At 49.7% G+C, this 22,585-nt stretch overlaps 1 protein-coding gene across 1 annotated transcript in view; it reads right to left on the bottom strand.

Annotated features, from left to right (window-relative positions):
• Positions 1-22,585, bottom strand: part of slc6a7 (solute carrier family 6 member 7) — a 107,373-nt gene that overhangs the window by 45,214 nt on the left and 39,574 nt on the right. Inside the window, exons 4-7 of the mRNA XM_068032762.1 lie at positions 11,693-11,841; positions 9,493-9,542; positions 8,995-9,133; positions 3,919-4,053 (exon numbers count right to left, since the gene is read on the bottom strand). Of these exons, the coding sequence (XP_067888863.1) occupies positions 3,919-4,053; positions 8,995-9,133; positions 9,493-9,542; positions 11,693-11,841 (473 nt within the window). The remainder of the gene's footprint in view (positions 1-3,918; positions 4,054-8,994; positions 9,134-9,492; positions 9,543-11,692; positions 11,842-22,585) is intronic.

Genomic DNA, 22,585 nt, shown 5'->3' with positions numbered 1-22,585 from the left:
ATTTGTAAAAGGCAGATCATGCTGCACTAATCTCATTGAATTTTTGATAAAGTAACAGAGATTATTGATTAAGGGAATGTAGTGGCTGTTGCTTATATGGATTTTAAGAAAGTTTGACAAAGTACCACATAAAAGGCTGGATAACAAAACTGAGGCTCAAGGACTAGGAGGGTCAGTGTCCAATTGGATAAAATATTGGCATAAGAACAGAAAACAATGAGTCGTGGTAAATGATTGTTTTTCAGACTGGAGGATGGTAGATAGTGGTGTTCCCCAAGGGTCAGTGCTGGGACCACTGCTTTTTAAAAAATCTATATTATATATATTATATAATATCTCAGTTGCACCTTCTCAAGGGCAAATAGGGATGGGCAACAAATGCTGGCCTTGTCAGCGACACCCACATCCCATGAAACTAATTTTAAAAATGACTTGGATAATGGACTACAGAGTAAAATTACAAAATTTGCTGTTGATACCAGACTTGGAGGTGTGGCAAACAGTGAGTATGATAGCAATCGACTGCAACAGGTAATAGATAGACTCGCAGAATGGGCAGACGAGTGACAGATGGAATTTTTTATGCAGAGAAGTGTGAGCTGATGCATTTTGGCAGAAGACATAGGGAAGAGGCAAAATATAGACTAAATGGCACTAAATGACTAAAGAGTGTGCAGGGGCAGAGGGACCTGGGGATTCATGTTCATCTTTGAAGGTGGCAGGAGATATTGAGAGAGTAGTTTGCAAAGCGTATGGGATCTTGGACTTCAGAAACAGAGGTGTTGAGTACAAAAGCAGGGACGTTATGCTGAATCTTTATGAAGCTCTGGTATTGCTTCCAGTTCTGTCACCACACTTTAGGAAGGATGTGAGGGTCCTTGAGAGGGTGCAGAGGAGATTTATCAGAATGGTTCCAGGGATGGGGGATCTTAGTTACAAGGTTAGGTTGGAGAAGCTGGGGTTGTTCTTCTTAGAGCAAAGGAGATTGAGGGGACATTTGAAAGAGGTGTCCAAGGCTATGACAGGTTTAGGTAAGGTAGACAAGGAAAAGCTGCTCCCATTAACTATTCCCATTAGTCTAAGGACTAGGGATACAGATTTAAGGTTTTGGGCAAGAGATGCAGGGGGGTAATGAGCTGGAACTCGTTGCCTATGAGGGTGGTGGAAGAGGAGACAATGACTTCAAAAGGAAATTGCATGTCACTTGTGGAAATAAACTTGAGGGTAGATAGTGGTGTTCCCCAAGGGTCAGTGCTGGGACCACTGCTTTTTAAAAAATCTATATTATATATATTATAATAGAGTAGGGGAATGGGACTGATTGGATTGCACTGCAGAGAGTCAACATGGACTTGATGAGCCAAATGATCTCCTTCTGTGGCATTATGACTCTATGCAACCTGTCCTCATAATTTAACCCTTTTATCCCTGGTATCATTCTGGTGAATCTACACTGCACCCCTGGTGCAAGGCCAATCGATCCCTTCTTGAGGTGCAGTGCCCTGAACACAGTTACCCCAGATGGGGTCTAATCAGAGCTTTACATAACAACCTTGCCCGTCTAAGAGCGAAGTCCAAAGTACGGAAAGTCCTCATCAGGGAACTCCTCTTTGCTGACGATGCTGCTTTAACATCTCACACTGAAGAGTACCTGCAGAGTCTCATTGACAGGTTTGCGGCTGCCTGCAATGAATTTGGCCTAACCATCAGCCTCAAGAAAATGAACATCATGGGGCAGGACGTCAGAAATGCTCCATCCATCAATATTGGCGACCACGCTCTGGAAGTGGTTCAAGAGTTCACCTACCTAGGCTCAACTATCACCAGTAACCTGTCTCTAGATGCAGAAATCAACAAGCGCATGGGAAAGGCTTCCACTGCTATGTCCAGACTGGCCAAGAGAGTGTGGGAAAATGGCGCACTGACACGGAACACAAAAGTCTGAGTGTATCAGGCCTGCGTCCTCAGTACCTTGCTCTATGGCAGCGAGGCCTGGACAACGTATGTCAGCCAAGAGCGACGTCTCAATTCGTTCCATCTTCGTTGCCTCCGGAGAATACTTGGCATCAGGTGGCAGGACCGTATCTCCAACACAGAAGTCCTCGAGGCGGCCAACATCCCCAGCTTATACACCCTACTGAGCCAGCGGCGCTTTAGATGGCTTGGCCATGTGAGTTACATGGAAGATGGCAGGATCCCCAAAGACACATTGTACAGCGAGCTCGCCACTGGTATCAGACCCACCGGCCGTCCATGTCTCCGCTTTAAAGAAGTCTGCAAACGCGACATGAAATCCTGTGACATTGATCACAAGTCATGGGAGTCAGTTGCCAGCGTTCGCCAGAGCTGGCGGGCAGCCATAAAGACGGGGCTAAAATGTGGCGAGTCGAAGAGACTTAGTAGTTGGCAGGAAAAAAGACAGAGGCGCAAGGGGAGAGCCAACTGTGCAACAGCCCCGACAAACAAATTTCTCTGCAGCACCTGTGGAAGAGTCTGTCACTCTAGAATTGGCCTTTATAGCCACTCCAGGCGCTGCTTCACAAACCACTGACCACCTCCAGGCGCGTAGCCATTGTCTCTCAAGATAAGGAGGCCAAAGAAGAAAAGAAGACATAACTGAGGTATAACATCCTCCCCTTTGTAGCCCAGCCCCATTGAGAGAAAGGCCAGCATTCCATTGGCCTTTGACTTATTCTTTGTACTGTGCAGTATCTTCCAATGATTGAAGTATTTGCATTCCCAAATCTCTTTGGTGCATCACAGCTCCTCGTCTCTCACCCAGCTCTAATTGTAGGATTATGAAAAAGTAGGAGTGAAGACAAGGTAAAGCAGGAAGCCGTGAGATGGTGGCCCCAAAATTAGGTTTTAAAAGCCAGTAGGTTTCAGGAGAAAGGGCAGGCAGAGGGAAGGAGAGATTTCCAGAGTCTTCAGGACCTGGTAAAGAAAGAGTCTGAGGAGGAGTGCGAGGCACCTCGACTGTAACAGAGAGAGGGTGTGAATAAAAACAGAAAGTGCTGGAAATACCCAGCAGGACTGGCAACATCTGTGGAGAGAGAAACAGAATTAACGGTTCAGGTCAGTGACCTTTCATCAGAACTGGCAAAGGTCAGAAAAGTATTGGGTTTTAAGCAAGTGAAAGGGGGGGGTGGGGTTGGTGGAGAAGAGAACAAAAGGGAAGGCGTGTGATCAGGCAGAGGGCAGGAGAGATTAAATCACAAAGATGTCATGGGACAAAGGCAAAGAGAGTGTTTAGTGGTTGTAAAAGACAAAGCATTAGTCCAGAGAGAGTGTTAATGGCAAAGTAAAGAACAACTCTGTCCCTGTGAAAAAACAGGCATATGGTTAAAAAAAATAAAGAAAATAGAAAAATATTTTAAAAAGGTCAGTCATGCTCTCAAATTGTTAAACTCAATGTTGAGTTCACAAGGCTGTAGAGTGCCTAATCAGAAAATTAGGTGCTGCTCCTCGAGCTTGCATTGATATTTATTGGAATACTGCAGCTGAGCAAGGACAGAAATGTGGGCATAATAGGGAAATTGAAATGGCAAGCAACCGGAAGCTTGGGGTCATGCTTTTGGGACTGAGCGGAGGTGTTCCACTAAGCGGTCTTCCAATCTGCATTTGGTCTCCTCAATGTAGAGGAACCGCATTGTGAGCAGTAAATACAGTATACTAAGTTGAAAGCAGTACAGGAAAATCACTGCTTCACCTGGAAGGAGTGTTTGAGGCCTTGGATGGTGAGGACGGAGGAGGTAAAAGGGCAGGTAATATACCTCCTGTGATTGCATGGAAAGGTGCCGTGGAAAGGGGACGAGGTGTCGGGGGCAATGGAGGAGTGGACCAGGGTGTCGCGGAGGAAACGATCCCTCCGGAATGCTGACGGGGGAGGGGGAAGGGAATTTGTGATTTGTTTTGTACCTGAGCGCTACCCAGACGTTTCCAGTTGGTGCTGAGGTAGAATTTTACCCCCTCTAAGGAGCCTTTGAGCGTGGCACCACGGATAATCAGCACAATCAGGACCAGGTAGGGGAATGTCGCAGTAATGTAAACAATCTGAAACACACAAAGAGATGGGAGGACGTCAGGACAAACCAACATCGGAAAGTCAAACATCCATTGTCATGGTGAGGAAAGTCTTTAAGGGAATCTGGCCGATTCTTTCCACAAAACAGATCAAGTGGTGGAGTGAGCTTTTCACATCTGGAGCAGGGTTCAAGCTGGCCCAGGCTGATGGAATGAACGGCTTATCTGTCTGCCAGCTGTGAGAGGTCTGTGTGGAATCTCTTTGGGACAACCTTAATCCAATTCTGAGTCAGTCTGATCCTGCAGCACCAAATTTACACTCTTATTGGTGCAGTAGAGTGTGGGGTTTGGAGATTAGCATAGACATAGACTGCTCCAAAACAGTAGCTGGCTGCTGTGACAAGGCCTGGGAGCACCAGAGGGAGGGGCGTAGGGAGAGTGAGGATACTGAAGGGATGGGCGTGGGGGAGTGAGGATATTCGAGGGATGGGCGTAGGGAGAGTGAGGATACTGGAGGGATGGGCGTAGGGAGAGTGAGGATACTGGAGGGATGGGCATAGGGAGAGTGAGGATAGCAGAGGGATGTGTGTAGGGAGAGTGAGGATACCAGAGGGAGGGGCGTAGGGAGAGTGAGGATACCAGAGGGAGGGGCGTAGGGAGAGTGAGGATACTGGAGGGATGGGCGTAGGGAGAGTGAGGATACTGGAGGGATGGGCGTAGGGAGAGTGAGGATACTAGAGGGATGGGCGTAGGGAGAGTGAGGATACTCAAGGGATGGGCATAGGGAGAGTGAGGCTACTAGAGGGATGGGCGCAGGGAGAGTGAGGATACTAGAGGGAAGGGCGTAGGGAGAGTGAGGATACTACAGAGATGGGTGGAGGGAGAGTGAGGCTACTGGAGGGATGGGCATAGGGAGAGTGAGGCTACCAGAGGGAAGGGTGTAGGGAGAGTGAGGATGCTGGAGGGATGGGCATTGATGGGAGAGTGAGGATTCACGAGGGATGGGTGTAGGGAGAGTGAGGATACTCAAGGGATGGGTGTAGCGTGAGTGAGGATACTCAAGGGATGGGCATTGATGGGAGAGTGAGGATTCACGAGGGATGGGTGTAGGGAGAATGAGGATACTCGAGGGATGGTTGTAGGGAGAGTGAGGATACTCAAGGGATGAGTGTAGCGTGAGTGAGGATACTCGAGGGATGGGTGTAGGGAGGGTGAGGATACTCGAGGGATGGTGTAGCGAGAGTGAGGATACTCGAGGGATGGGTGTAGGGAGAGTGAGGATACTCGAGGGATGGGCATTGATGGGAGAGTGAGGATTCACGAGGGATGGGTGTAGGGAGGGTGAGGATACTCGAGGGATGGGTGTAGCGAGAGTGAGGATACTCGAGGGATGGGTGTAGGGAGAGTGAGGATACTCGAGGGATGGGTGTAGCGAGAGTGAGGATACTCGAGGGATGGGTGTAGGGAGAGTGAGGATACTCGAAGGATGGGTGTAGGGAGAGTGAGGATACTGGAGGGATGGGCGTAGGGAGAGTGAGGATACTGGAGGGATGGGTGTAGGGAGAGTGAGGATACTCGAAGGATGGGCGTAGGGAGAGTGAGGATACTCGAAGGATGGGCGTAGGGAGAGTGAGGATACTCGAGGGATGGGTGTAGGGAGAGTGAGGATACTCGAGGGATGGGTGTAGCGAGAGTGACGATACTCGAAGGATGGGCATTGATGGGAGAGTGGTTACAAGGACGCAAGAGGGCATTGGCAAGCAAGAACCTGGTTTAAAGTGTGTCTATTTCAACGCCAGGAGCATCCGGAATAAGGTGGGTGAGCTTGCAGCATGGGTTGGTACCTGGGATCTCGATGTAGTGGCCATTTCGGAGACATGGGTAGAGCAGGGGCAGGAATGGATGTTGCAGATTCCGGGATTTAGATGTTTCAGTAAGAACAGAGAAGATGGTAAAAGAGGGGGGGGTGTGGCATTGTTAATCAAGGAGAGTATTACAGCGACAGAAAGGTCGTTTGAGGACTCGGCTACTGAGGTAGTATGGGCTGAGGCTAGAAACAGGAGAGGTGAGGTTACCCTGTTGGGAGTCTTTTATAGACCTCCGAATAGTTCCAGAGATGTAGAGGAAAGGATAGCGAAGATGATTCTCGACAGGAGCGAGAGTAACAGGGTAGTGGTTATGGGGGACTTTAACTTTCCAAATATCGACTGGAAATACTATAGTTCGAGTACTTTAGATGGGTCAGTTTTTGTCCAGTGTGTGCAGGAGGGTTTTCTGACACAGTATGTAGACAGGCCAACTAGGGGCGATGCCACATTGGATTTGGTACTGGGAAATGAACCCGGCCAGGTGTTAGATTTAGATGTAGGTGAGCACTTTGGTGATAGTGATCACAATTCGGTTAGGTTTACCTTAGCGATGGGCAGGGACAGGTATATACCGCAGGGCAAGAATTATAACTGAGGGAAAGGAAATTATGATGCGATTAGGCAAGATTTAGGATGCGTAGGATGGGGAAGGAAACTGCAGGGGATGGGAACAATCGAAATGTGGAGCTTATTCAAGGAGCAGCTACTGCGTGTCCTTGATAAGTATGTACCTGTGAGGCAGGGAGGAAGTTGTCGTGCGAGGGAGCCGTGGTTTACTAAAGAAGTTGAAGCGCTTGTCAAGAGGAAGAAGAAGGCTTATGTTAGGATGAGACGTGAAGGCTCAGTTAGGGCGCTTGAGAGTTACAAGCTAGCCAGGAAGGATCTAAAGGGAGAGCTAAGAAGAGCAAGGAGAGGACACGAGAAGTCATTGGTGGATCGGATCAGGGAAAACCCTAAGGCTTTCTATAGGTATATCAGGAATAAAAGAATGACTAGAGTTAGATTAGGGCCAATCAAGGATAGTAGTGGGAAGTTGTGTGTGGAATCAGAGGAGATATGGGAAGTGTTAAATGAATATTTTGCGTCAGTATTTACAGTAGAGAAAGAAAATGTTGTTGAGAATACTGAGATTCAGGCTACGAGGCTAGATGGGATTGAGGTTCACAAGGAGGAGGTGTTAGCAATTTTGGAAAGTGTGAAAATAGATAAGTCCCCTGGGCCAGATGGGATTTATCCTAGGATTCTCTGGGAAGCTAGGCAGGAGATTGCAGAGCCTTTGTCCTTGATCTTTATGTCGTCATTGTCGACAGGAATAGTGCCGGAATACTGGAGGATTGCAAATGTTGTCCCCTTGTTCAAGAAGGGGAGTAGAGACAGCCCTGGTAATTATAGACCTGTGAGCCTTACTTCGGTTGTGGGTAAAATGTTGGAAAAGGTTATAAGAGACAGGAGTTATAATCATCTTGAAAAGAATAAGTACATTAGAGATAGTCAGCACGGTTTTGTGACGGGTAGGTCGTGCCTCACAAACCTTATTGAGTTTTTCGAGAAGGTGACCAAACAGGTGGATGAGGGTAAAGCAGTGGATGTGGTGTATATGGATTTCAGTAAGGCGTTTGATAAGGTTCCCCACGGTAGGCTATTGCAGAAAATACGCAAGTATGGGGTTGAAGGTGATTTAGAGCTTTGGATCAGAAATTGGCTAGCTGAAAGAAGACAGAGGGTGGTGGTTGATGGCAAATGTTCATCCTGGAGTTTAGTTACTAGTGGTGTACCGCAAGGATCTGTTTTGGGGCCACTGCTGTTTGTCATTTTTATAAATGACCTGGAAGAGGGTGTAGAAGGGTGGGTTAGTAAATTTGCAGATGACACTAAGGTCGGTGGATAGTGCCGAAGGATGTTGTCGGGTACAGAGAGACATAGATAGGCTGCAGAGCTGGGCTGAGAGATGGCAAATGGAGTTTAATGCGGAAAAGTGTGAGGTGATTCACTTTGGAAGGAGTAACAGGAATGCAGAGTACTGGGCTAATGGGAGGATTCTTGGTACTGTAGATGAACAGAGAGATCTTGGTGTCCAGGTGCATAAATCCCTGAAGGTTGCTAACCAGGTTAATAGGGCTGTTAAGAAGGCATATGGTGTGTTAGCTTTTATTAGTAGGGGGGTCGAGTTTCGGAGCCACGAGGTCATGCTGCAGCTGTACAAAACTCTGGTGAGACCGCACCTGGAGTATTGCGTGCAGTTCTGGTCACCGCATTATAGGAAGGATGTGGAAGCTATGGAAAGGGTGCAGCGGAGATTTACTAGGATGTTGCCTGGTATGGAGGGAAGGTCTTACGAGGAAAGGCTGAGGGACTTGAGGTTGTTTTCGTTGGAGAGAAGGAGGAGGAGAGGTGACTTAATAGAGACATATAAGATGATCAGAGGGTTAGATAGGGTGGATAGTGAGCGTCTTTTTCCTCGGATGGTGATGGCAAACACGAGGGGACATAGCTTCAAGTTGAGGGGTGATAGATATCGGACAGATGTGAGAGGTAGTTTCTTTACTCAGAGAGTAGTAAGGGCGTGGAACGCCCTGCCTGCAGCAGTAGTAGATTCGCCAACTTTAAGGGCATTTAAGTGGACATTGGATAGACACATGGATGAAAATGGAATAGTGTAGGTCAGATGGTTTCACAGGTCGGCGCAACATCGAGGGCCGAAGGGCCTGTACTGCGCTGTAATGTTCTAAATTCTAAATACTCGAGGGATGGGTGTAGGGAGGGTGAGGATACTCGAGGGATGGGCATTGATGGGAGAGTGAGGATTCACGAGGGATGGGTGTAGCGAGAGTGAGGATACTCGAGGGATGGGTGTAGCGAGAGTGAGGATACTCGAGGGATGGGTGTAGCGAGAGTGAGGATACTCGAGGGATGGGTGTAGCGAGAGTGAGGATACTCGAGGGATGGGTGTAGGGAGGGTGAGGATACTCGAGGGATGGGTGTAGGGAGGGTGAGGATACTCGAGGGATGTTGATGGGCCACGTTGTCTTTTCTTCTCTGCTGTTTATTTTATGCTCTATCATTGCTGCTCACTCCAGGAAATAGATTGCTCTGATCAGCTCACCTTGCCTGAGCTGCGGATCCCTTTCAGGCAGCACAAGAAGATAATGACCCAGGCGGCCAGAAGGCAAATCGCCAGCTCCCAGCGGACAGCGCCTGGATCATGTAGGCCTGAGCTCCTCGATAGTCCTAGGGTGCGCTCACTGCAAAACAAGGAAACCACTGCATCAGATTCTTCAGCCATGGCTTCTAGCACAGCAGAGTGTGACACTGACAAAGAATCATAGTGTTTACAGGGAACCACAAAATCAACGTCATGTACAATGATCGCTGCTTCAACATCCTGTGCTCATGCTAATTGGGCTCACATGGAGCATAAACACTTGCATAGACCTGTGGCCCCGAATTCATTGATTCTGTGCTGATGATTCAATGTAATTCTATGAGATGCTTATGAGATGTGACAAGGTTCTGTAATGTGCAAGCCTTTCCATTTAATTAAGTGACAGTAACACTATTAGTAATAAAACTAGAGCAATAGAGAAGGAAAAACACAACTTACTTCCAGAAGACTTCGCTGGCACTCTGATGAGTTTGGTTGGCAGTTAAATTCTGCAGTGAATGAGAGAGAGAGAGAGCAGTTATAGTCAGCAGACTGAGCTTAAGGTGCTCTCGCAGTGCTGGTTGGTGGGGAGTTCAGAAATTTGACCCAGCGGCGATGGAGGATTAGCCTCATTTTACATCCCAAGTTTAGCATCACTGATCCCATCACTCTTACTCTTTGCAGCTGTAAGAATCCTGGGAAATTCCTACATGGGTTGTCTTGTTAATTAATTAATTAATGAAAACTAACTTAGATACTGTGACTGACTGTAAACCTCTTTAATTTCATTATTATTCTGACATTTTTTTATTCCTACTTGTAAAAGGCCCTGGGTAAAAGTGACTGAGAGGCAACTTGATAGGAATTTGGGCCCTCATTGGTCAAATGGTAAAAAGGTAAACTTCAGAAATCTAGCAGAACATGAAAACAGATAAGCTGCAGCGTCAGAACTAAAAGATAAAGATCTTAGCAGAATCTCAGAGACCCTGATGTGGGTACAGCCGAGACAAAGTGACTGAATACCATGGTCACCATATTTTACTTACTTCAGTCAAGCTTGCCACTGGAATGTTTTCGAGCTGATAGGAGTCTGAGTGTGGGAGGTCAGAGATCCTGAAACTCTGACCTGGCTTGGGCAGGCAGATGGGTAAATGGCATCTTTCGTAACTGGGCCATTCAAATAATAGTGAGGCAATGATTGGGTTAAATTGGTCTCCAAAGGCTTTTTTGTGTAAGGTATAAGGGATTCCCCGAGCACAGAAATTGCAGAGGTATTCCAGGTAGCATTGACTGACATGATGGTTCCTGGGGCATGGCCAGGGGAGCAGTAGCACGGAGATTGCCCTGTTCACTCCGGGTGTATTGGTCATACTGTTATGCTTTGATATTACTGCTTAGACATTAGTATGTGTCAAGCCTTCCTTATACTAAATAAATTATAACCACTGCCTCAATAAAGGTTATCACTTCGAATCATTTCAGAACTTGAGAATAAGGGGTTAAAGGGTAAATTGACTGTTACCCTGAATTCAGACACAGACACTGCTCTCTCCTACACTGTCACCCTCCGCCCTCTCCTACACTGTCACCCTCCGCCCTCTCCTACACTGTCACCCTCCGCCCTCTCCTACACTGTCACCCTCAGCCCTCTCCTACACTGTCACCCTCCGCCCTCTCCTACACTGTCACCCTCCGCCCTCTCCTACACTGTCACCCTCAGCCCTCTCCTACACTGTCACCCTCAGCCCTCTCCTACACTGTCACCCTCTGCCCTCTCCTACACTGTCACCCTCCGCCCTCTCCTACACTGTCACCCTCCGCCCTCTCCAACACTGTGAGCCCCCACCCTCTCCGACATTGTGACCCCCACCCTCTCCTGCACTGTGACCCTCCGTCCTGTCCTGCACTGTGACCCTCCGCCCTGTTCTGCACTGTGACCCCCACCCTCTCCTACACTGTGACTGCCACCCTCTCCTACACTGTGATCCCCACCCTCTCCTACATTGTGACCCCCACTCTCTCCTACACTGTGACCCCCACTCTCTCCTATACTGTCACCCTCCGCCCTCTCCAACACTGTGAGCCCCCACCCTCTCCGACATTGTGACCCCCACCCTCTCCTGCACTGTGACCCTCCGTCCTGTCCTGCACTGTGACCCTCCGCCCTGTTCTGCACTGTGACCCCCACCCTCTCCTACACTGTGACTGCCACCCTCTCCTACACTGTGATCCCCACCCTCTCCTACATTGTGACCCCCACTCTCTCCTACATTGTGACCCCCACTCTCTCCTACATTGTGACCCCCACCCACTCCTATACTGTTACCCTCCGCCCTGTCCAACACTGTGACTCTTGGTCCAGTTCTGCACTGCTGGAGGTGCTGTTTCTTGGATGAGGTCTGGTCGCTATTCGCGATCCCACGGCAGTGCTCAAAGACAAGAGATGCTCTCCTGGTATCCCAGGTAACATTTCTCCCTCAACAATCAAAAACAGGTTAAGCAGTCATTCCTGCCATGGCTTTGTGTGAAATACTGTGCGATGTGACAAGGCTGTCTCTAAGGACTGAAGTTCTCTCCATTCCCCGCCACTTCCCCTCCGGTCCCTCACATCCAGAATACTCCACCCTCCTGGGATCGATAGGCAGGGGGCTCTCCTTACCTGACACAGGTGAATGTTTGCTGGAGCCTCACAGGACCAAGGCAGAGGGTTCTGGAAGGAATTTCCGAGATAGAAGAATGTCCAGGCGATAATCACATTGTAGTAAAGTGAGACCAAAGAGGCAACAACAAGCATTCCGATTCCAATCCCTGGGAAGGCAGGAAGGAGACTAACATCAAGCTTTACTAGGTAGCACCATCATGATTAATGCCCTCAGGGCAATTGGTGATAGTCAATAAATACTCTTGCCATCTGCAACCCTGCAGGTATTGGCTATTTAAAAGTGTGGAATCACTGAATGTTTCAGCACAGAAGGAGGCCATTCAGCCCATCGTGTCCTTGCTGACACTCTGCAAAAGCAACTCAGCTAGTCCCACTCTCCCACCTTTTCCCTGTAGCTCTACATATTTTTTCCTCTTCAGATAATTATCCAATTCCTTTCTGAAAGCCATGATTGAATCTGCCTCCACCACACTCTCAGACAGTGCATTCCAGATCCTAAACACTCACTGAACCTGCCTCCACCACACTCTCAGGCAGTGCATTCCAGATCATAAACACTCACTGAACCTGCCTCCACCACACTCTCAGACAGTGCATTCCAGATCCTAAACACTCACTGAACCTGCCTCCACCATACTCTCAGACAGTGCATTCCAGACCCTAAACACTCACTGAACCTGCCTCCACCACACTCTCAGACAGTGCATTCCAGACCCTAAACACTCACTGAACCTGCCTCCACCACCCTCTCAGACAGTGCATTCCAGATCCAAAACACTCACTGAACCTGCCTCCACCACACTCTCAGACAGTGCATTCCAGATCCTAAACACTCACTGAACCTGCCTCCACCACACTCTCAGGCGGTGCATTCCAGATCCTAAACACTCACTGAACCTGCCTCCACCACATTCTCAGGCAGTGCATTCCAGATCCTAAATAGAATTCTTCGAGGAAGTGACAAAGTTGATTGATGAGGGAAGGGCTGTCGATGTCATATACATGGACTTCAGTAAGGCGTTTGATAAGGTTCCCCATGGCAGGCTGATGGAGAAAGTGAAGGCGCTTGGGGTCCAAGGTGTACTAGCTAGATGGATAAAGAACTGGCTGGGCAACAGGAGACAGAGAGTAGCAGTAGAAGGGAGTTTCTCAAAATGGAGACGTGTGACCAGTGGTGTTCCACAGGGATCCGTGCTGGGACCACTGTTGTTTGTGATATACATTAATGATTTGGAGGAAAGTATAGGTGGACTGATTAGCAAGTTTGCAGACGACACTAAGATTGGTGGAGTAGCAGATAGTGAAGGGGACTGTCAGAGAATACAGCAGAATATAGATAGATTGGAGAGTTGGGCAGAGAAATGGCAGATGGAGTTCAATCAGGGCAAATGCGAGGTGAGGCATTTTGGAAGATCCAATTCAAGAGTGAACTATACAGTAAATGGAAAAGTCCTGGGGAAAATTGATGTCCAGAAAGATTTGGGTGTTCAGGTCCACTGTTCCCTGAAGGTGGCAACGCAGCTAAATAGAGTGGTCAAGAAGGCATACGGCATGCTTTCCTTCATCGGACGGGGCATTGAGTACAAGAGTTGGCAGGTCATGTTACAGTTGTATAGGACTTTGGTTCGGCCACATTTGGAATACTGCGTACAGTTCTGGTCGCCACATTACCAAAAGGATGTGGATGCTTTGGAGAGGGTGCAGAGGAGGTTCACCAGGATGTTGCCTGGTATGGAGGCGCTAGCTATGAAGAGAGGTTGAGCAGATTAGGATTATTTTCATTAGAAAGACGGAGGTTGAGGGGGGACCTGATTGAGGTGTACAAAATCATGAGAGGTATAGACAGGGTGGATAGCAAGAGGCTTTTTCCCAGAGTGGGGGTTTCAATTACTAGAGGACACGAGTTCAAAGTGAAAGGGGAAAAGTTTAGGGGGGATATGCGTGGAAAGTTCTTTACGCAGAGGGTGGTGGGCAACTGGAACGCATTGCCAGCGGAGGTGGTAGATGCGGGCACGATGGAGTCTTTTAAGATGTATCTAGACAGATACATGAATGGGCAGGAAGAAAAGAGATACAGAACCTTAGAAAATAGGCGACATGTTTAGAGAGAGGATCTGGATCGGCGCAGGCCTGGAGGGCCGAAGGGCCTGTTCCTGTGCTGTAATTATCTTTGTTCTTTGTTCTTTAAACACTCACTGAACCTGCCTCTACCACACTCTCAGGCAGTGCATTCCGGATCCTAAACACTCACTGAACCTGCCTCCACCACACTCTCAGACAGTGCATTCCAGACCCTAAACACTCACTGAATCTGCCTCCACCACACTCTCAGACAGTGCATTCCAGATCCTAAACACTCACTGAACCTGCCTCCACCACCCTCTCAGACAGTGCATTCCAGATCCTAAACACTCACTGAATCTGCCTCCACCACACTCTCAGACAGTGCATTCCAGATCCTAAACACTCACTGAACCTGACTCCACCACCCTCTCAGACAGTGCATTCCAGATCCTAAACACACACTGAGCCTGCCTCCACCACCCTCTCAGACAGTGCATTCCAGATCCTAAACACACACTGAACCTGCCTCCACCACACTCTCAGACAGTGCATTCCAGATCCTAAACATTCACTGAACCTGCCTCCACCACACTCTCAGGCAGTGCATTCCAGATCCTAAACACTCACTGAACCTGCCTCCACCACACTCTCAGACAGTGCATTCCAGATCCTAAACACACACTGAACCTGCCTCCACCACACTCTCAGACAGTGCATTCCAGATCCTAAACACTCACTGAACCTGCCTCCACCACACTCTCAGACAGTGCATTCCAGATCCTAAACACACACTGAACCTGCCTCCACCACACTCTCAGGCACTGCATTCCAGATCCTAAACACACACTGAACCTGCCTCCACCACACTCTCAGACAGTGCATTCCAGATCCTAAACACTCACTGAACCTGCCTCCACCACACTCTCAGACAGTGCATTCCAGATCCTAAACACACACTGAACCTGCCTCCACCACACTCTCAGGCACTGCATTCCAGATCCTAAACAGTCACTGAACCTGCCTCCACCACACTCTCAGGCACTGCATTCCAGATCCTAAATACTCACTGAACCTGCCTCCACCACACTCTCTGACAGTGCATTCCAGATCCTAAACACTCACTTAACCTGCCTCCACCACACTCTCAGACAGTGCATTCCAGATCCTAAATACTCACTGAACCTGCCTCCACCACACTCTCAGACAGTGCATTCCAGATCCTAAATACTCACTGAACCTGCCTCCACCACACTTTCTGACTGTGCATTCCAGATCCTAAACACGCACTGAACCTGCCTCCACCACACTCTCAGACAGTGCATTCCAGATCCTAAACACACACTGAACCTGCCTCCACCACACTCTCAGGCAGTGCATTCCAGATCCTAAACACACACTGAACCTGCCTCCACCACACTCTCAGGCAGTGCATTCCAGATCCTAAACACTCACTGAACCTGCCTCCACCACACTCTCAGGCAGTGCATTCCAGATCCTAAACACACACTGTGCAAAAAAAAAATGTCCTCATGTCACTGTTGCTTCTTTTGCCAATTACCATAAATCAGTGTCCTCTGGTATCGGAGCCTGTGCCAGTGGGAACAGTTTCTCCCTATCTACTCTGTCCAGACCTATGATTTTGAACATCTCTATCAAATCTCCTCTTAATCTTCTCTTCTCCAAGGGGACTAAGCCCAGCTTCTGCAATCTATCCTCGTAACTGAAGTTCCTCATTCCTGGAATCATTCTCGTGAATCTATTCTGCATTATCGCGATTGCCTTAACATCCTTCCAAAAGTGAAGTGCACGGAACTGGACACATTACTTCAGTTGAGGCCGACCCAGTGTTTTATACAGGTTTATCTTAACTTGTTTTGTACTCTCTGTCCCTATTTATAAAGTCCAGGATCCCAAATGCTTTATTAATGGCTAAATCAACCTGCTCTGCAAACTTCAATGAGTTGTGCATATATACCTCCAGGCCCCTCTGCTCCTGCACCCCTTTAGAATTGTATCCTTTATTAAATATTGCCTCTCCTTGTTCTTCCGATCAAAATGAATCTCTTCACACCTCTCTGCAATAAATTTGATCTGCCACCAGCCTGTCTATTTCTTCTTGCAGTTTCTCATTCTCCTCCTCACAGTTCATAATACATCCAATATTTTCTAGGGTCCAGGTGTTTAAGAGTGATAACCAGCGGAGATAGATAACTTTCTCCCTCAATAAGGTCTGGATGCTGGAGGTAAATGGATATTTTCCAATATAATAAAAGTAAAATACTGCGGATGCTGGAAATCTGAAACAAAAACAAGAAATGCTGGAATCACTCAGCAGGTCTGGCAGCATCTGTGGAAAGAGAAGCAGAGTTAACGTTTCGGGTCCCGAAACGTTAACTCTGCTTCTCTTTCCACAGATGCTGCCAGACCTGCTGAGTGATTCCAGCATTTCTGGATATTTTCCAAGACTGAGATCGATAGATTAGAGTAACTCACCTCCTGACTCCCCAATGCCTGTCCACCATCTACAGGGCGCAAGTCAGGAGTGTGATGGGATACTCTCCACTTGCCTGGATGGGTGCAGCTCCAACAACACTCAAGAAGCTCAACACCATCCAGGACAAAGTAGCCCGCTTGGCTGGCACTCCATCTACAAGCATTCACTCCCTCCATCACCGACGCACAGAGGCAGCAGTGTGTACCATCTACAAGATGCACTGCAGCAATGCACCAAGGCTCCTTAGACAGCACCTTCCAAACCCGCGACCTCTACCAATAAGAAGGACAAGGGCAGCTGATGTATGGGAACACCACTGCCTGCAAGTTCCCCTCCAAGCCACACACCAACCTGACTTGGAACTATATCACCGTTCCTTCACGGTCACTGGGTCAAAATCCTAGCACTCCCTGCCTAACAGCTCTGTGGGTATACCTACCCCACATGGACTGCAACGGTTCAAGAATCATAGAACCATAGAAAGTTTAAGGCACAGAAAGAGGCCACTTGGCCCATCATGTCTGTACTGGCTGAAAAACTATCCACCTATTCTAATCCCACCTTCCAGCATTTGGTCCGTAGCCCTGCAGATTACGGCACTTGAGGTTAATATCCAAACTCCTTTTGAATGAGTTGAGGGTCTATGCCTCAACTACCCTTTCAGGCAGTGTGTTCCAGACCATCACCACCCTCTGGGTGAAAAGGATTTTCCTCATCTCCCCTCTAATTTTTCTACCAATCACTTGAAATCTATGCCCTGTCACTGACCTCTCTGCTAAGGTGAATAGACCGCTAACCTCCACTCTATCCAGGCCCCTCAAAATTTTGTACATTGCAATCATACGACAGCTCACCATCACTTTCTTAAGGGCAATTAGGGATGGGCAATAAATGCTGGCCGAGCTCGCGACGCCCACATCCCCTGAACAAATTTTTAAAAACATTTTGTTGGGCAAGGGTTTCGAAGATTTGGAGCAAAGGTGGGTAAATGGGTTAAAATGCAGCTTAGCCACGATATAACTGAATAGTGGAACAGGCTAGAGGAACAGAATGGCCTCCAGCTATAACCTGGCAGCAGGTTTATATAAGTGGCAGATCCGAAAGGCCTTTGGAGAGTACAGCATTCCCTCAGTGCTGCCCCTCAGACAGTACAGCATTCCCTCAGTGCTGCCCCTCAGACAGTACAGCATTCCCTCAGTACTGCCCCTCTGACAGTGCAGCACTCCCTCAGTACTGCCCCTCTGACAGTGCAGCACTCCCTCAGTACTGCCCCTCTGACAGTGCAGCATTCCCTCAGTACTGCCCCTCTGACAGTACAGCATTCCCTCAGTACTGCCCCTCTGACAGTGCAGCACTCCCTCAGTACTGACCCTCCGACAGTACAGCATTCCCTCAGTACTGTCCCTCTGACAGTGCAGCACTCCCTCAGTACTGACCCTCTGACAGTGCGGCACTCCCTCAGTACTGACCCTCCAATAGTGCAGCGCTCCCTCAGTACTGACCCTCTGACAGTGCAGCACTCCCTCTGTACTGACCCTCCGACAGTGCAGCACTCCCTCAGTACTGACCTTTCCGATAGGGCAGCGCTCCCTCAGTACTGCCCCTCCGAAGTGCAGCACTTCCTCAGTACTGACCCTCCGAAGTGCAGCACTCCCTCTGTACTGACCCTCCGACAGTGCGGCACTCCCTCAGTACTGACCCTCTGACAGTGCAGCGCTCCCTCAGTACTGCCCCTCTGACAGTGCAGCACTCCCTCAGTACTGACCCTCTGACAGTGCGGCACTCCCTCAGTACTGACCCTCCAATAGTGCAGCGCACCCTCAGTACTGACCCTCTGACAGTGCAGCACTCCCTCTGGACTGACCCTCCGACAGTGCGGCACTCCCTCAGTACTGACCCTCTGACAGTGCAGCACTCCCTCAGTACTGACCTTTCCGATAGGGCAGCGCTCCCTCAGTACTGCCCCTCCGAAGTGCAGCACTTCCTCAGTACTGACCCTCTGACAGTGCAGCACTCCCTCTGTACTGACCCTCCGACAGTGCGGCACTCCCTCAGTACTGACCCTCTGACAGTGCAGCGCTCCCTCAGTACTGACCCTCTGACAGTGCAGCGCTCCCTCAGTACTGACCTTCCGACAGTGCAGCACTCCCTCTGTACTGACCCTCCGACAGTGCGGCACTCCCTCAGTACTGACCCTCTGACAGTGCAGCGCTCCCTCAGTACTGACCCTCCGAAGTGCAGCACTTCCTCAGTACTGACCCCCTGACAGTGCAGCACTCCCTCTGTACTGACCCTCCGACAGTGCGGCACTCCCTCAGTACTGACCCTCTGACAGTGCAGCGCTCCCTCAGTACTGACCCTCTGACAGTGCAGCGCTCCCTCAGTACTGACCCTCTGACAGTGCAGCACTCCCTCTGTACCGACCCTCTGACAGTGCAGCACTCCTTCTGTACCGACCCTCTGACAGTGCAGCTATCCCTCAGTACTGACCCTCTGACAGTGCAGCATTCCCTCAGTACTACCCCTCCGACAGTGCAGTATTCCCTCAGTTCTGACCCTCTGACAGTGCAGCACTCCCTCAGTACTGACCCTCTGACAGTGCAGCGCTCCCTCAGTACTGACCTTCCGACAGTGCAGTTCTCCCGCAGTACTGACCCTCCGACAGTGCAGCGCTCCCTCAGTACTGACCCTCTGACAGTGCAGTTCTCCCTCAGTACTGACCCTCTGACAGTGCAGCGCTCCCTCAGTACTGACCTTCCGACAGTGCAGTTCTCCCGCAGTACTGACCCTCTGACAGTGCAGCTATCCCTCAGTACTGACCCTCTGACAGTGCAGCTATCCCTCAGTACTACCCCTCCGACAGTGCAGTATTCCCTCAGTTCTGACCCTCTGACAGTGCAGCGCTCCCTCAGTACTGACCCTCTGACAGTGCAGCGCTCCCTCAGTACTGACCTTCCGACAGTGCAGTTCTCCCGCAGTACTGACCCTCCGACAGTGCAGCGCTCCCTCAGTACTGACCCTCTGACAGTGCAGCACTCCCTCTGTACCGACCCTCTGACAGTGCAGCACTCCCTCAGTACTGACCCTTCCGATAGGGCAGCGCTCCCTCAGTACTGCCCCTCCGAAGTGCAGCACTCCCTCAGTACTGACCCTCCGATAGTGCAGCGCTCCCTCTGTACTGACCCTCTGACAGTGCAGCACTCCCTCAGTACTGACCCTCTGACAGTGCAGCACTCCCTCTGTACCGACCCTCTGACAGTGCAGCACTCCCTCAGTACTGACTCTCTAACAGTGCATGGCTCCCTCAGTACTGATACTCCAACAGTTGTTACGACTGACCGCTCCAGTCAAAGCCCCCAATCAAAATATTCGATTCTGTTTGTGGTGGGACCGACGCACTGTTAATTCAATCCTGTCACTCCACAGATTGGCTAACATATCATTTAAAACTTTCCAAATTAAAGAAAGACCCAGCCAAATTGTACCCCCGAATGAGGCGAACCAAACCAGGTGTCTTTAAACCAACAAGTTAAGTCTTGAATTAGAAGATCTAAATTCTTAAACACTGAATTCTAACAAATGTATCGCATGAGACTCATTCCCAGTGGCTGTATCTATAGTAACGAGAATCTTCTTCTTCTTCTTCTTCTTTGGCCTCCTTGTCTCGAGAGACAATGGGTAAGCGCCTGGAGGTGGTCAGTGGTTTGTGGAGCAGCGCCTGGCTTGGCTATAAAGGCCAATTCTAGAGTGACAGACTCTTCCACAGGTGCTACAGATAAAATTGGTTGTCGCGGCTGTTACACAGTTGGCTCTCTCCTTGCGCTTCTGTCTTTTTTCCTGCCAACTGCGCAGTCTCTTCGACTCGCCACACTTTAGCCCCGCCTTTATGGCTGTCCGCCAGCTCTGGCGATCGCTGGCAACTGACTCCCACGACTTGTGGTCAATGTCACAGGATTTCATGTCGCGTTTGCAGACGTCTTTAAAGCGGAGACATGGACGGCCGGTGGGTCTGATACCAGTGACGAGCTCGCTGTACAATGTGTCCTTGGGGATCCTGCCATCTTCCATGCGGCTCACATGGCCAAGCCATGCACCCTTGCAAACCCATGCAAACGAGAATGCACCTTTTGAATAGCAGTCTTCAAATAGCTGTTTCTAAGGCAACGAAGCACCGTCCTATAACTCCTGAGGCTTGCTGGTTCTTAAAGCAATACTGATCCTCTGCAAGCCTTAAAGGCAAACCGCATAATCCCGAAATAAAAACAACAGGACCATGACACAGTGCAGAGCTATATCAGTACTGACCCTCCAACAGTGCAGCGCTCCCTCAGTACTGCCCCTCCGAAGTGCAGCACTTCCTCAGTACTGACCCCCTGACAGTACAGCACTCCCTCTGTACTGACCCTCCGACAGTGCGGCACTCCCTCAGTACTGACCCTCTGACAGTGCAGCGCTCCCTCAGTACTGACCCTCTGACAGTGCAGCGCTCCCTCAGTACTGACCCTCTGACAGTGCAGCACTCCCTCTGTACCGACCCTCTGACAGTGCAGCACTCCTTCTGTACCGACCCTCTGACAGTGCAGCTATCCCTCAGTACTGACCCTCTGACAGTGCAGCATTCCCTCAGTACTACCCCTCCGACAGTGCAGTATTCCCTCAGTTCTGACCCTCTGACAGTGCAGCGCTCCCTCAGTACTGACCCTCTGACAGTGCAGCGCTCCCTCAGTACTGACCTTCCGACAGTGCAGTTCTCCCGCAGTACTGACCCTCCGACAGTGCAGCGCTCCCTCAGTACTGACCCTCTGACAGTGCAGTTCTCCCTCAGTACTGACCCTCTGACAGTGCAGCGCTCCCTCAGTACTGACCTTCCGACAGTGCAGTTCTCCCGCAGTACTGACCCTCTGACAGTGCAGCTATCCCTCAGTACTGACCCTCTGACAGTGCAGCATTCCCTCAGTACTACCCCTCCGACAGTGCAGTATTCCCTCAGTTCTGACCCTCTGACAGTGCAGCGCTCCCTCAGTACTGACCCTCTGACAGTGCAGCGCTCCCTCAGTACTGACCTTCCGACAGTGCAGTTCTCCCGCAGTACTGACCCTCCGACAGTGCAGCGCTCCCTCAGTACTGACCCTCTGACAGTGCAGTTCTCCCTCAGTACTGACCCTCTGACAGTGCAGCGCTCCCTCAGTACTGACCTTCCGACAGTGCAGTTCTCCCGCAGTACTGACCCTCTGACAGTGCAGCTATCCCTCAGTACTGACCCTCTGACAGTGCAGCATTCCCTCAGTACTACCCCTCCGACAGTGCAGTATTCCCTCAGTTCTGACCCTCTGACAGTGCAGCGCTCCCTCAGTACTGACCCTCTGACAGTGCAGCGCTCCCTCAGTACTGACCTTCCGACAGTGCAGTTCTCCCGCAGTACTGACCCTCCGACAGTGCAGCGCTCCCTCAGTACTGACCCTCTGACAGTGCAGCACTCCCTCTGTACCGACCCTCTGACAGTGCAGCACTCCCTCAGTACTGACCCTTCCGATAGGGCAGCGCTCCCTCAGTACTGCCCCTCCGAAGTGCAGCACTCCCTCAGTACTGACCCTCCGATAGTGCAGCGCTCCCTCTGTACTGACCCTCTGACAGTGCAGCACTCCCTCAGTACTGACCCTCTGACAGTGCAGCACTCCCTCTGTACCGACCCTCTGACAGTGCAGCACTCCCTCAGTACTGACTCTCTAACAGTGCATGGCTCCCTCAGTACTGATACTCCAACAGTTGTTACGACTGACCGCTCCAGTCAAAGCCCCCAATCAAAATATTCGATTCTGTTTATGGTGGGACCGACGCACTGTTAATTCAATCCTGTCACTCCACAGATTGGCTAACATATCATTTAAAACTTTCCAAATTAAAGAAAGACCCAGCCAAATTGTACCCCCGAATGAGGCGAACCAAACCAGGTGTCTTTAAACCAACAAGTTAAGTCTTGAATTAGAAGATCTAAATTCTTAAACACTGAATTCTAACAAATGTATCGCATGAGACTCATTCCCAGTGGCTGTATCTATAGTAACGAGAATCTTCTTCTTCTTCTTCTTTGGCCTCCTTGTCTCGAGAGACAATGGGTAAGCGCCTGGAGGTGGTCAGTGGTTTGTGGAGCAGCGCCTGGCTTGGCTATAAAGGCCAATTCTAGAGTGACAGACTCTTCCACAGGTGCTACAGATAAAATTGGTTGTCGGGGCTGTTACACAGTTGGCTCTCTCCTTGCGCTTCTGTCTTTTTTCCTGCCAACTGCGCAGTCTCTTCGACTCGCCACACTTTAGCCCCGCCTTTATGGCTGT

This window comes from Heterodontus francisci, chromosome 6 (assembly GCF_036365525.1).
Source record: "Heterodontus francisci isolate sHetFra1 chromosome 6, sHetFra1.hap1, whole genome shotgun sequence".
In the NCBI taxonomy this organism is placed as follows: Eukaryota; Metazoa; Chordata; class Chondrichthyes; order Heterodontiformes; family Heterodontidae; genus Heterodontus; species Heterodontus francisci.
This window is presented reverse-complemented; position numbering and strand designations above follow the sequence as displayed.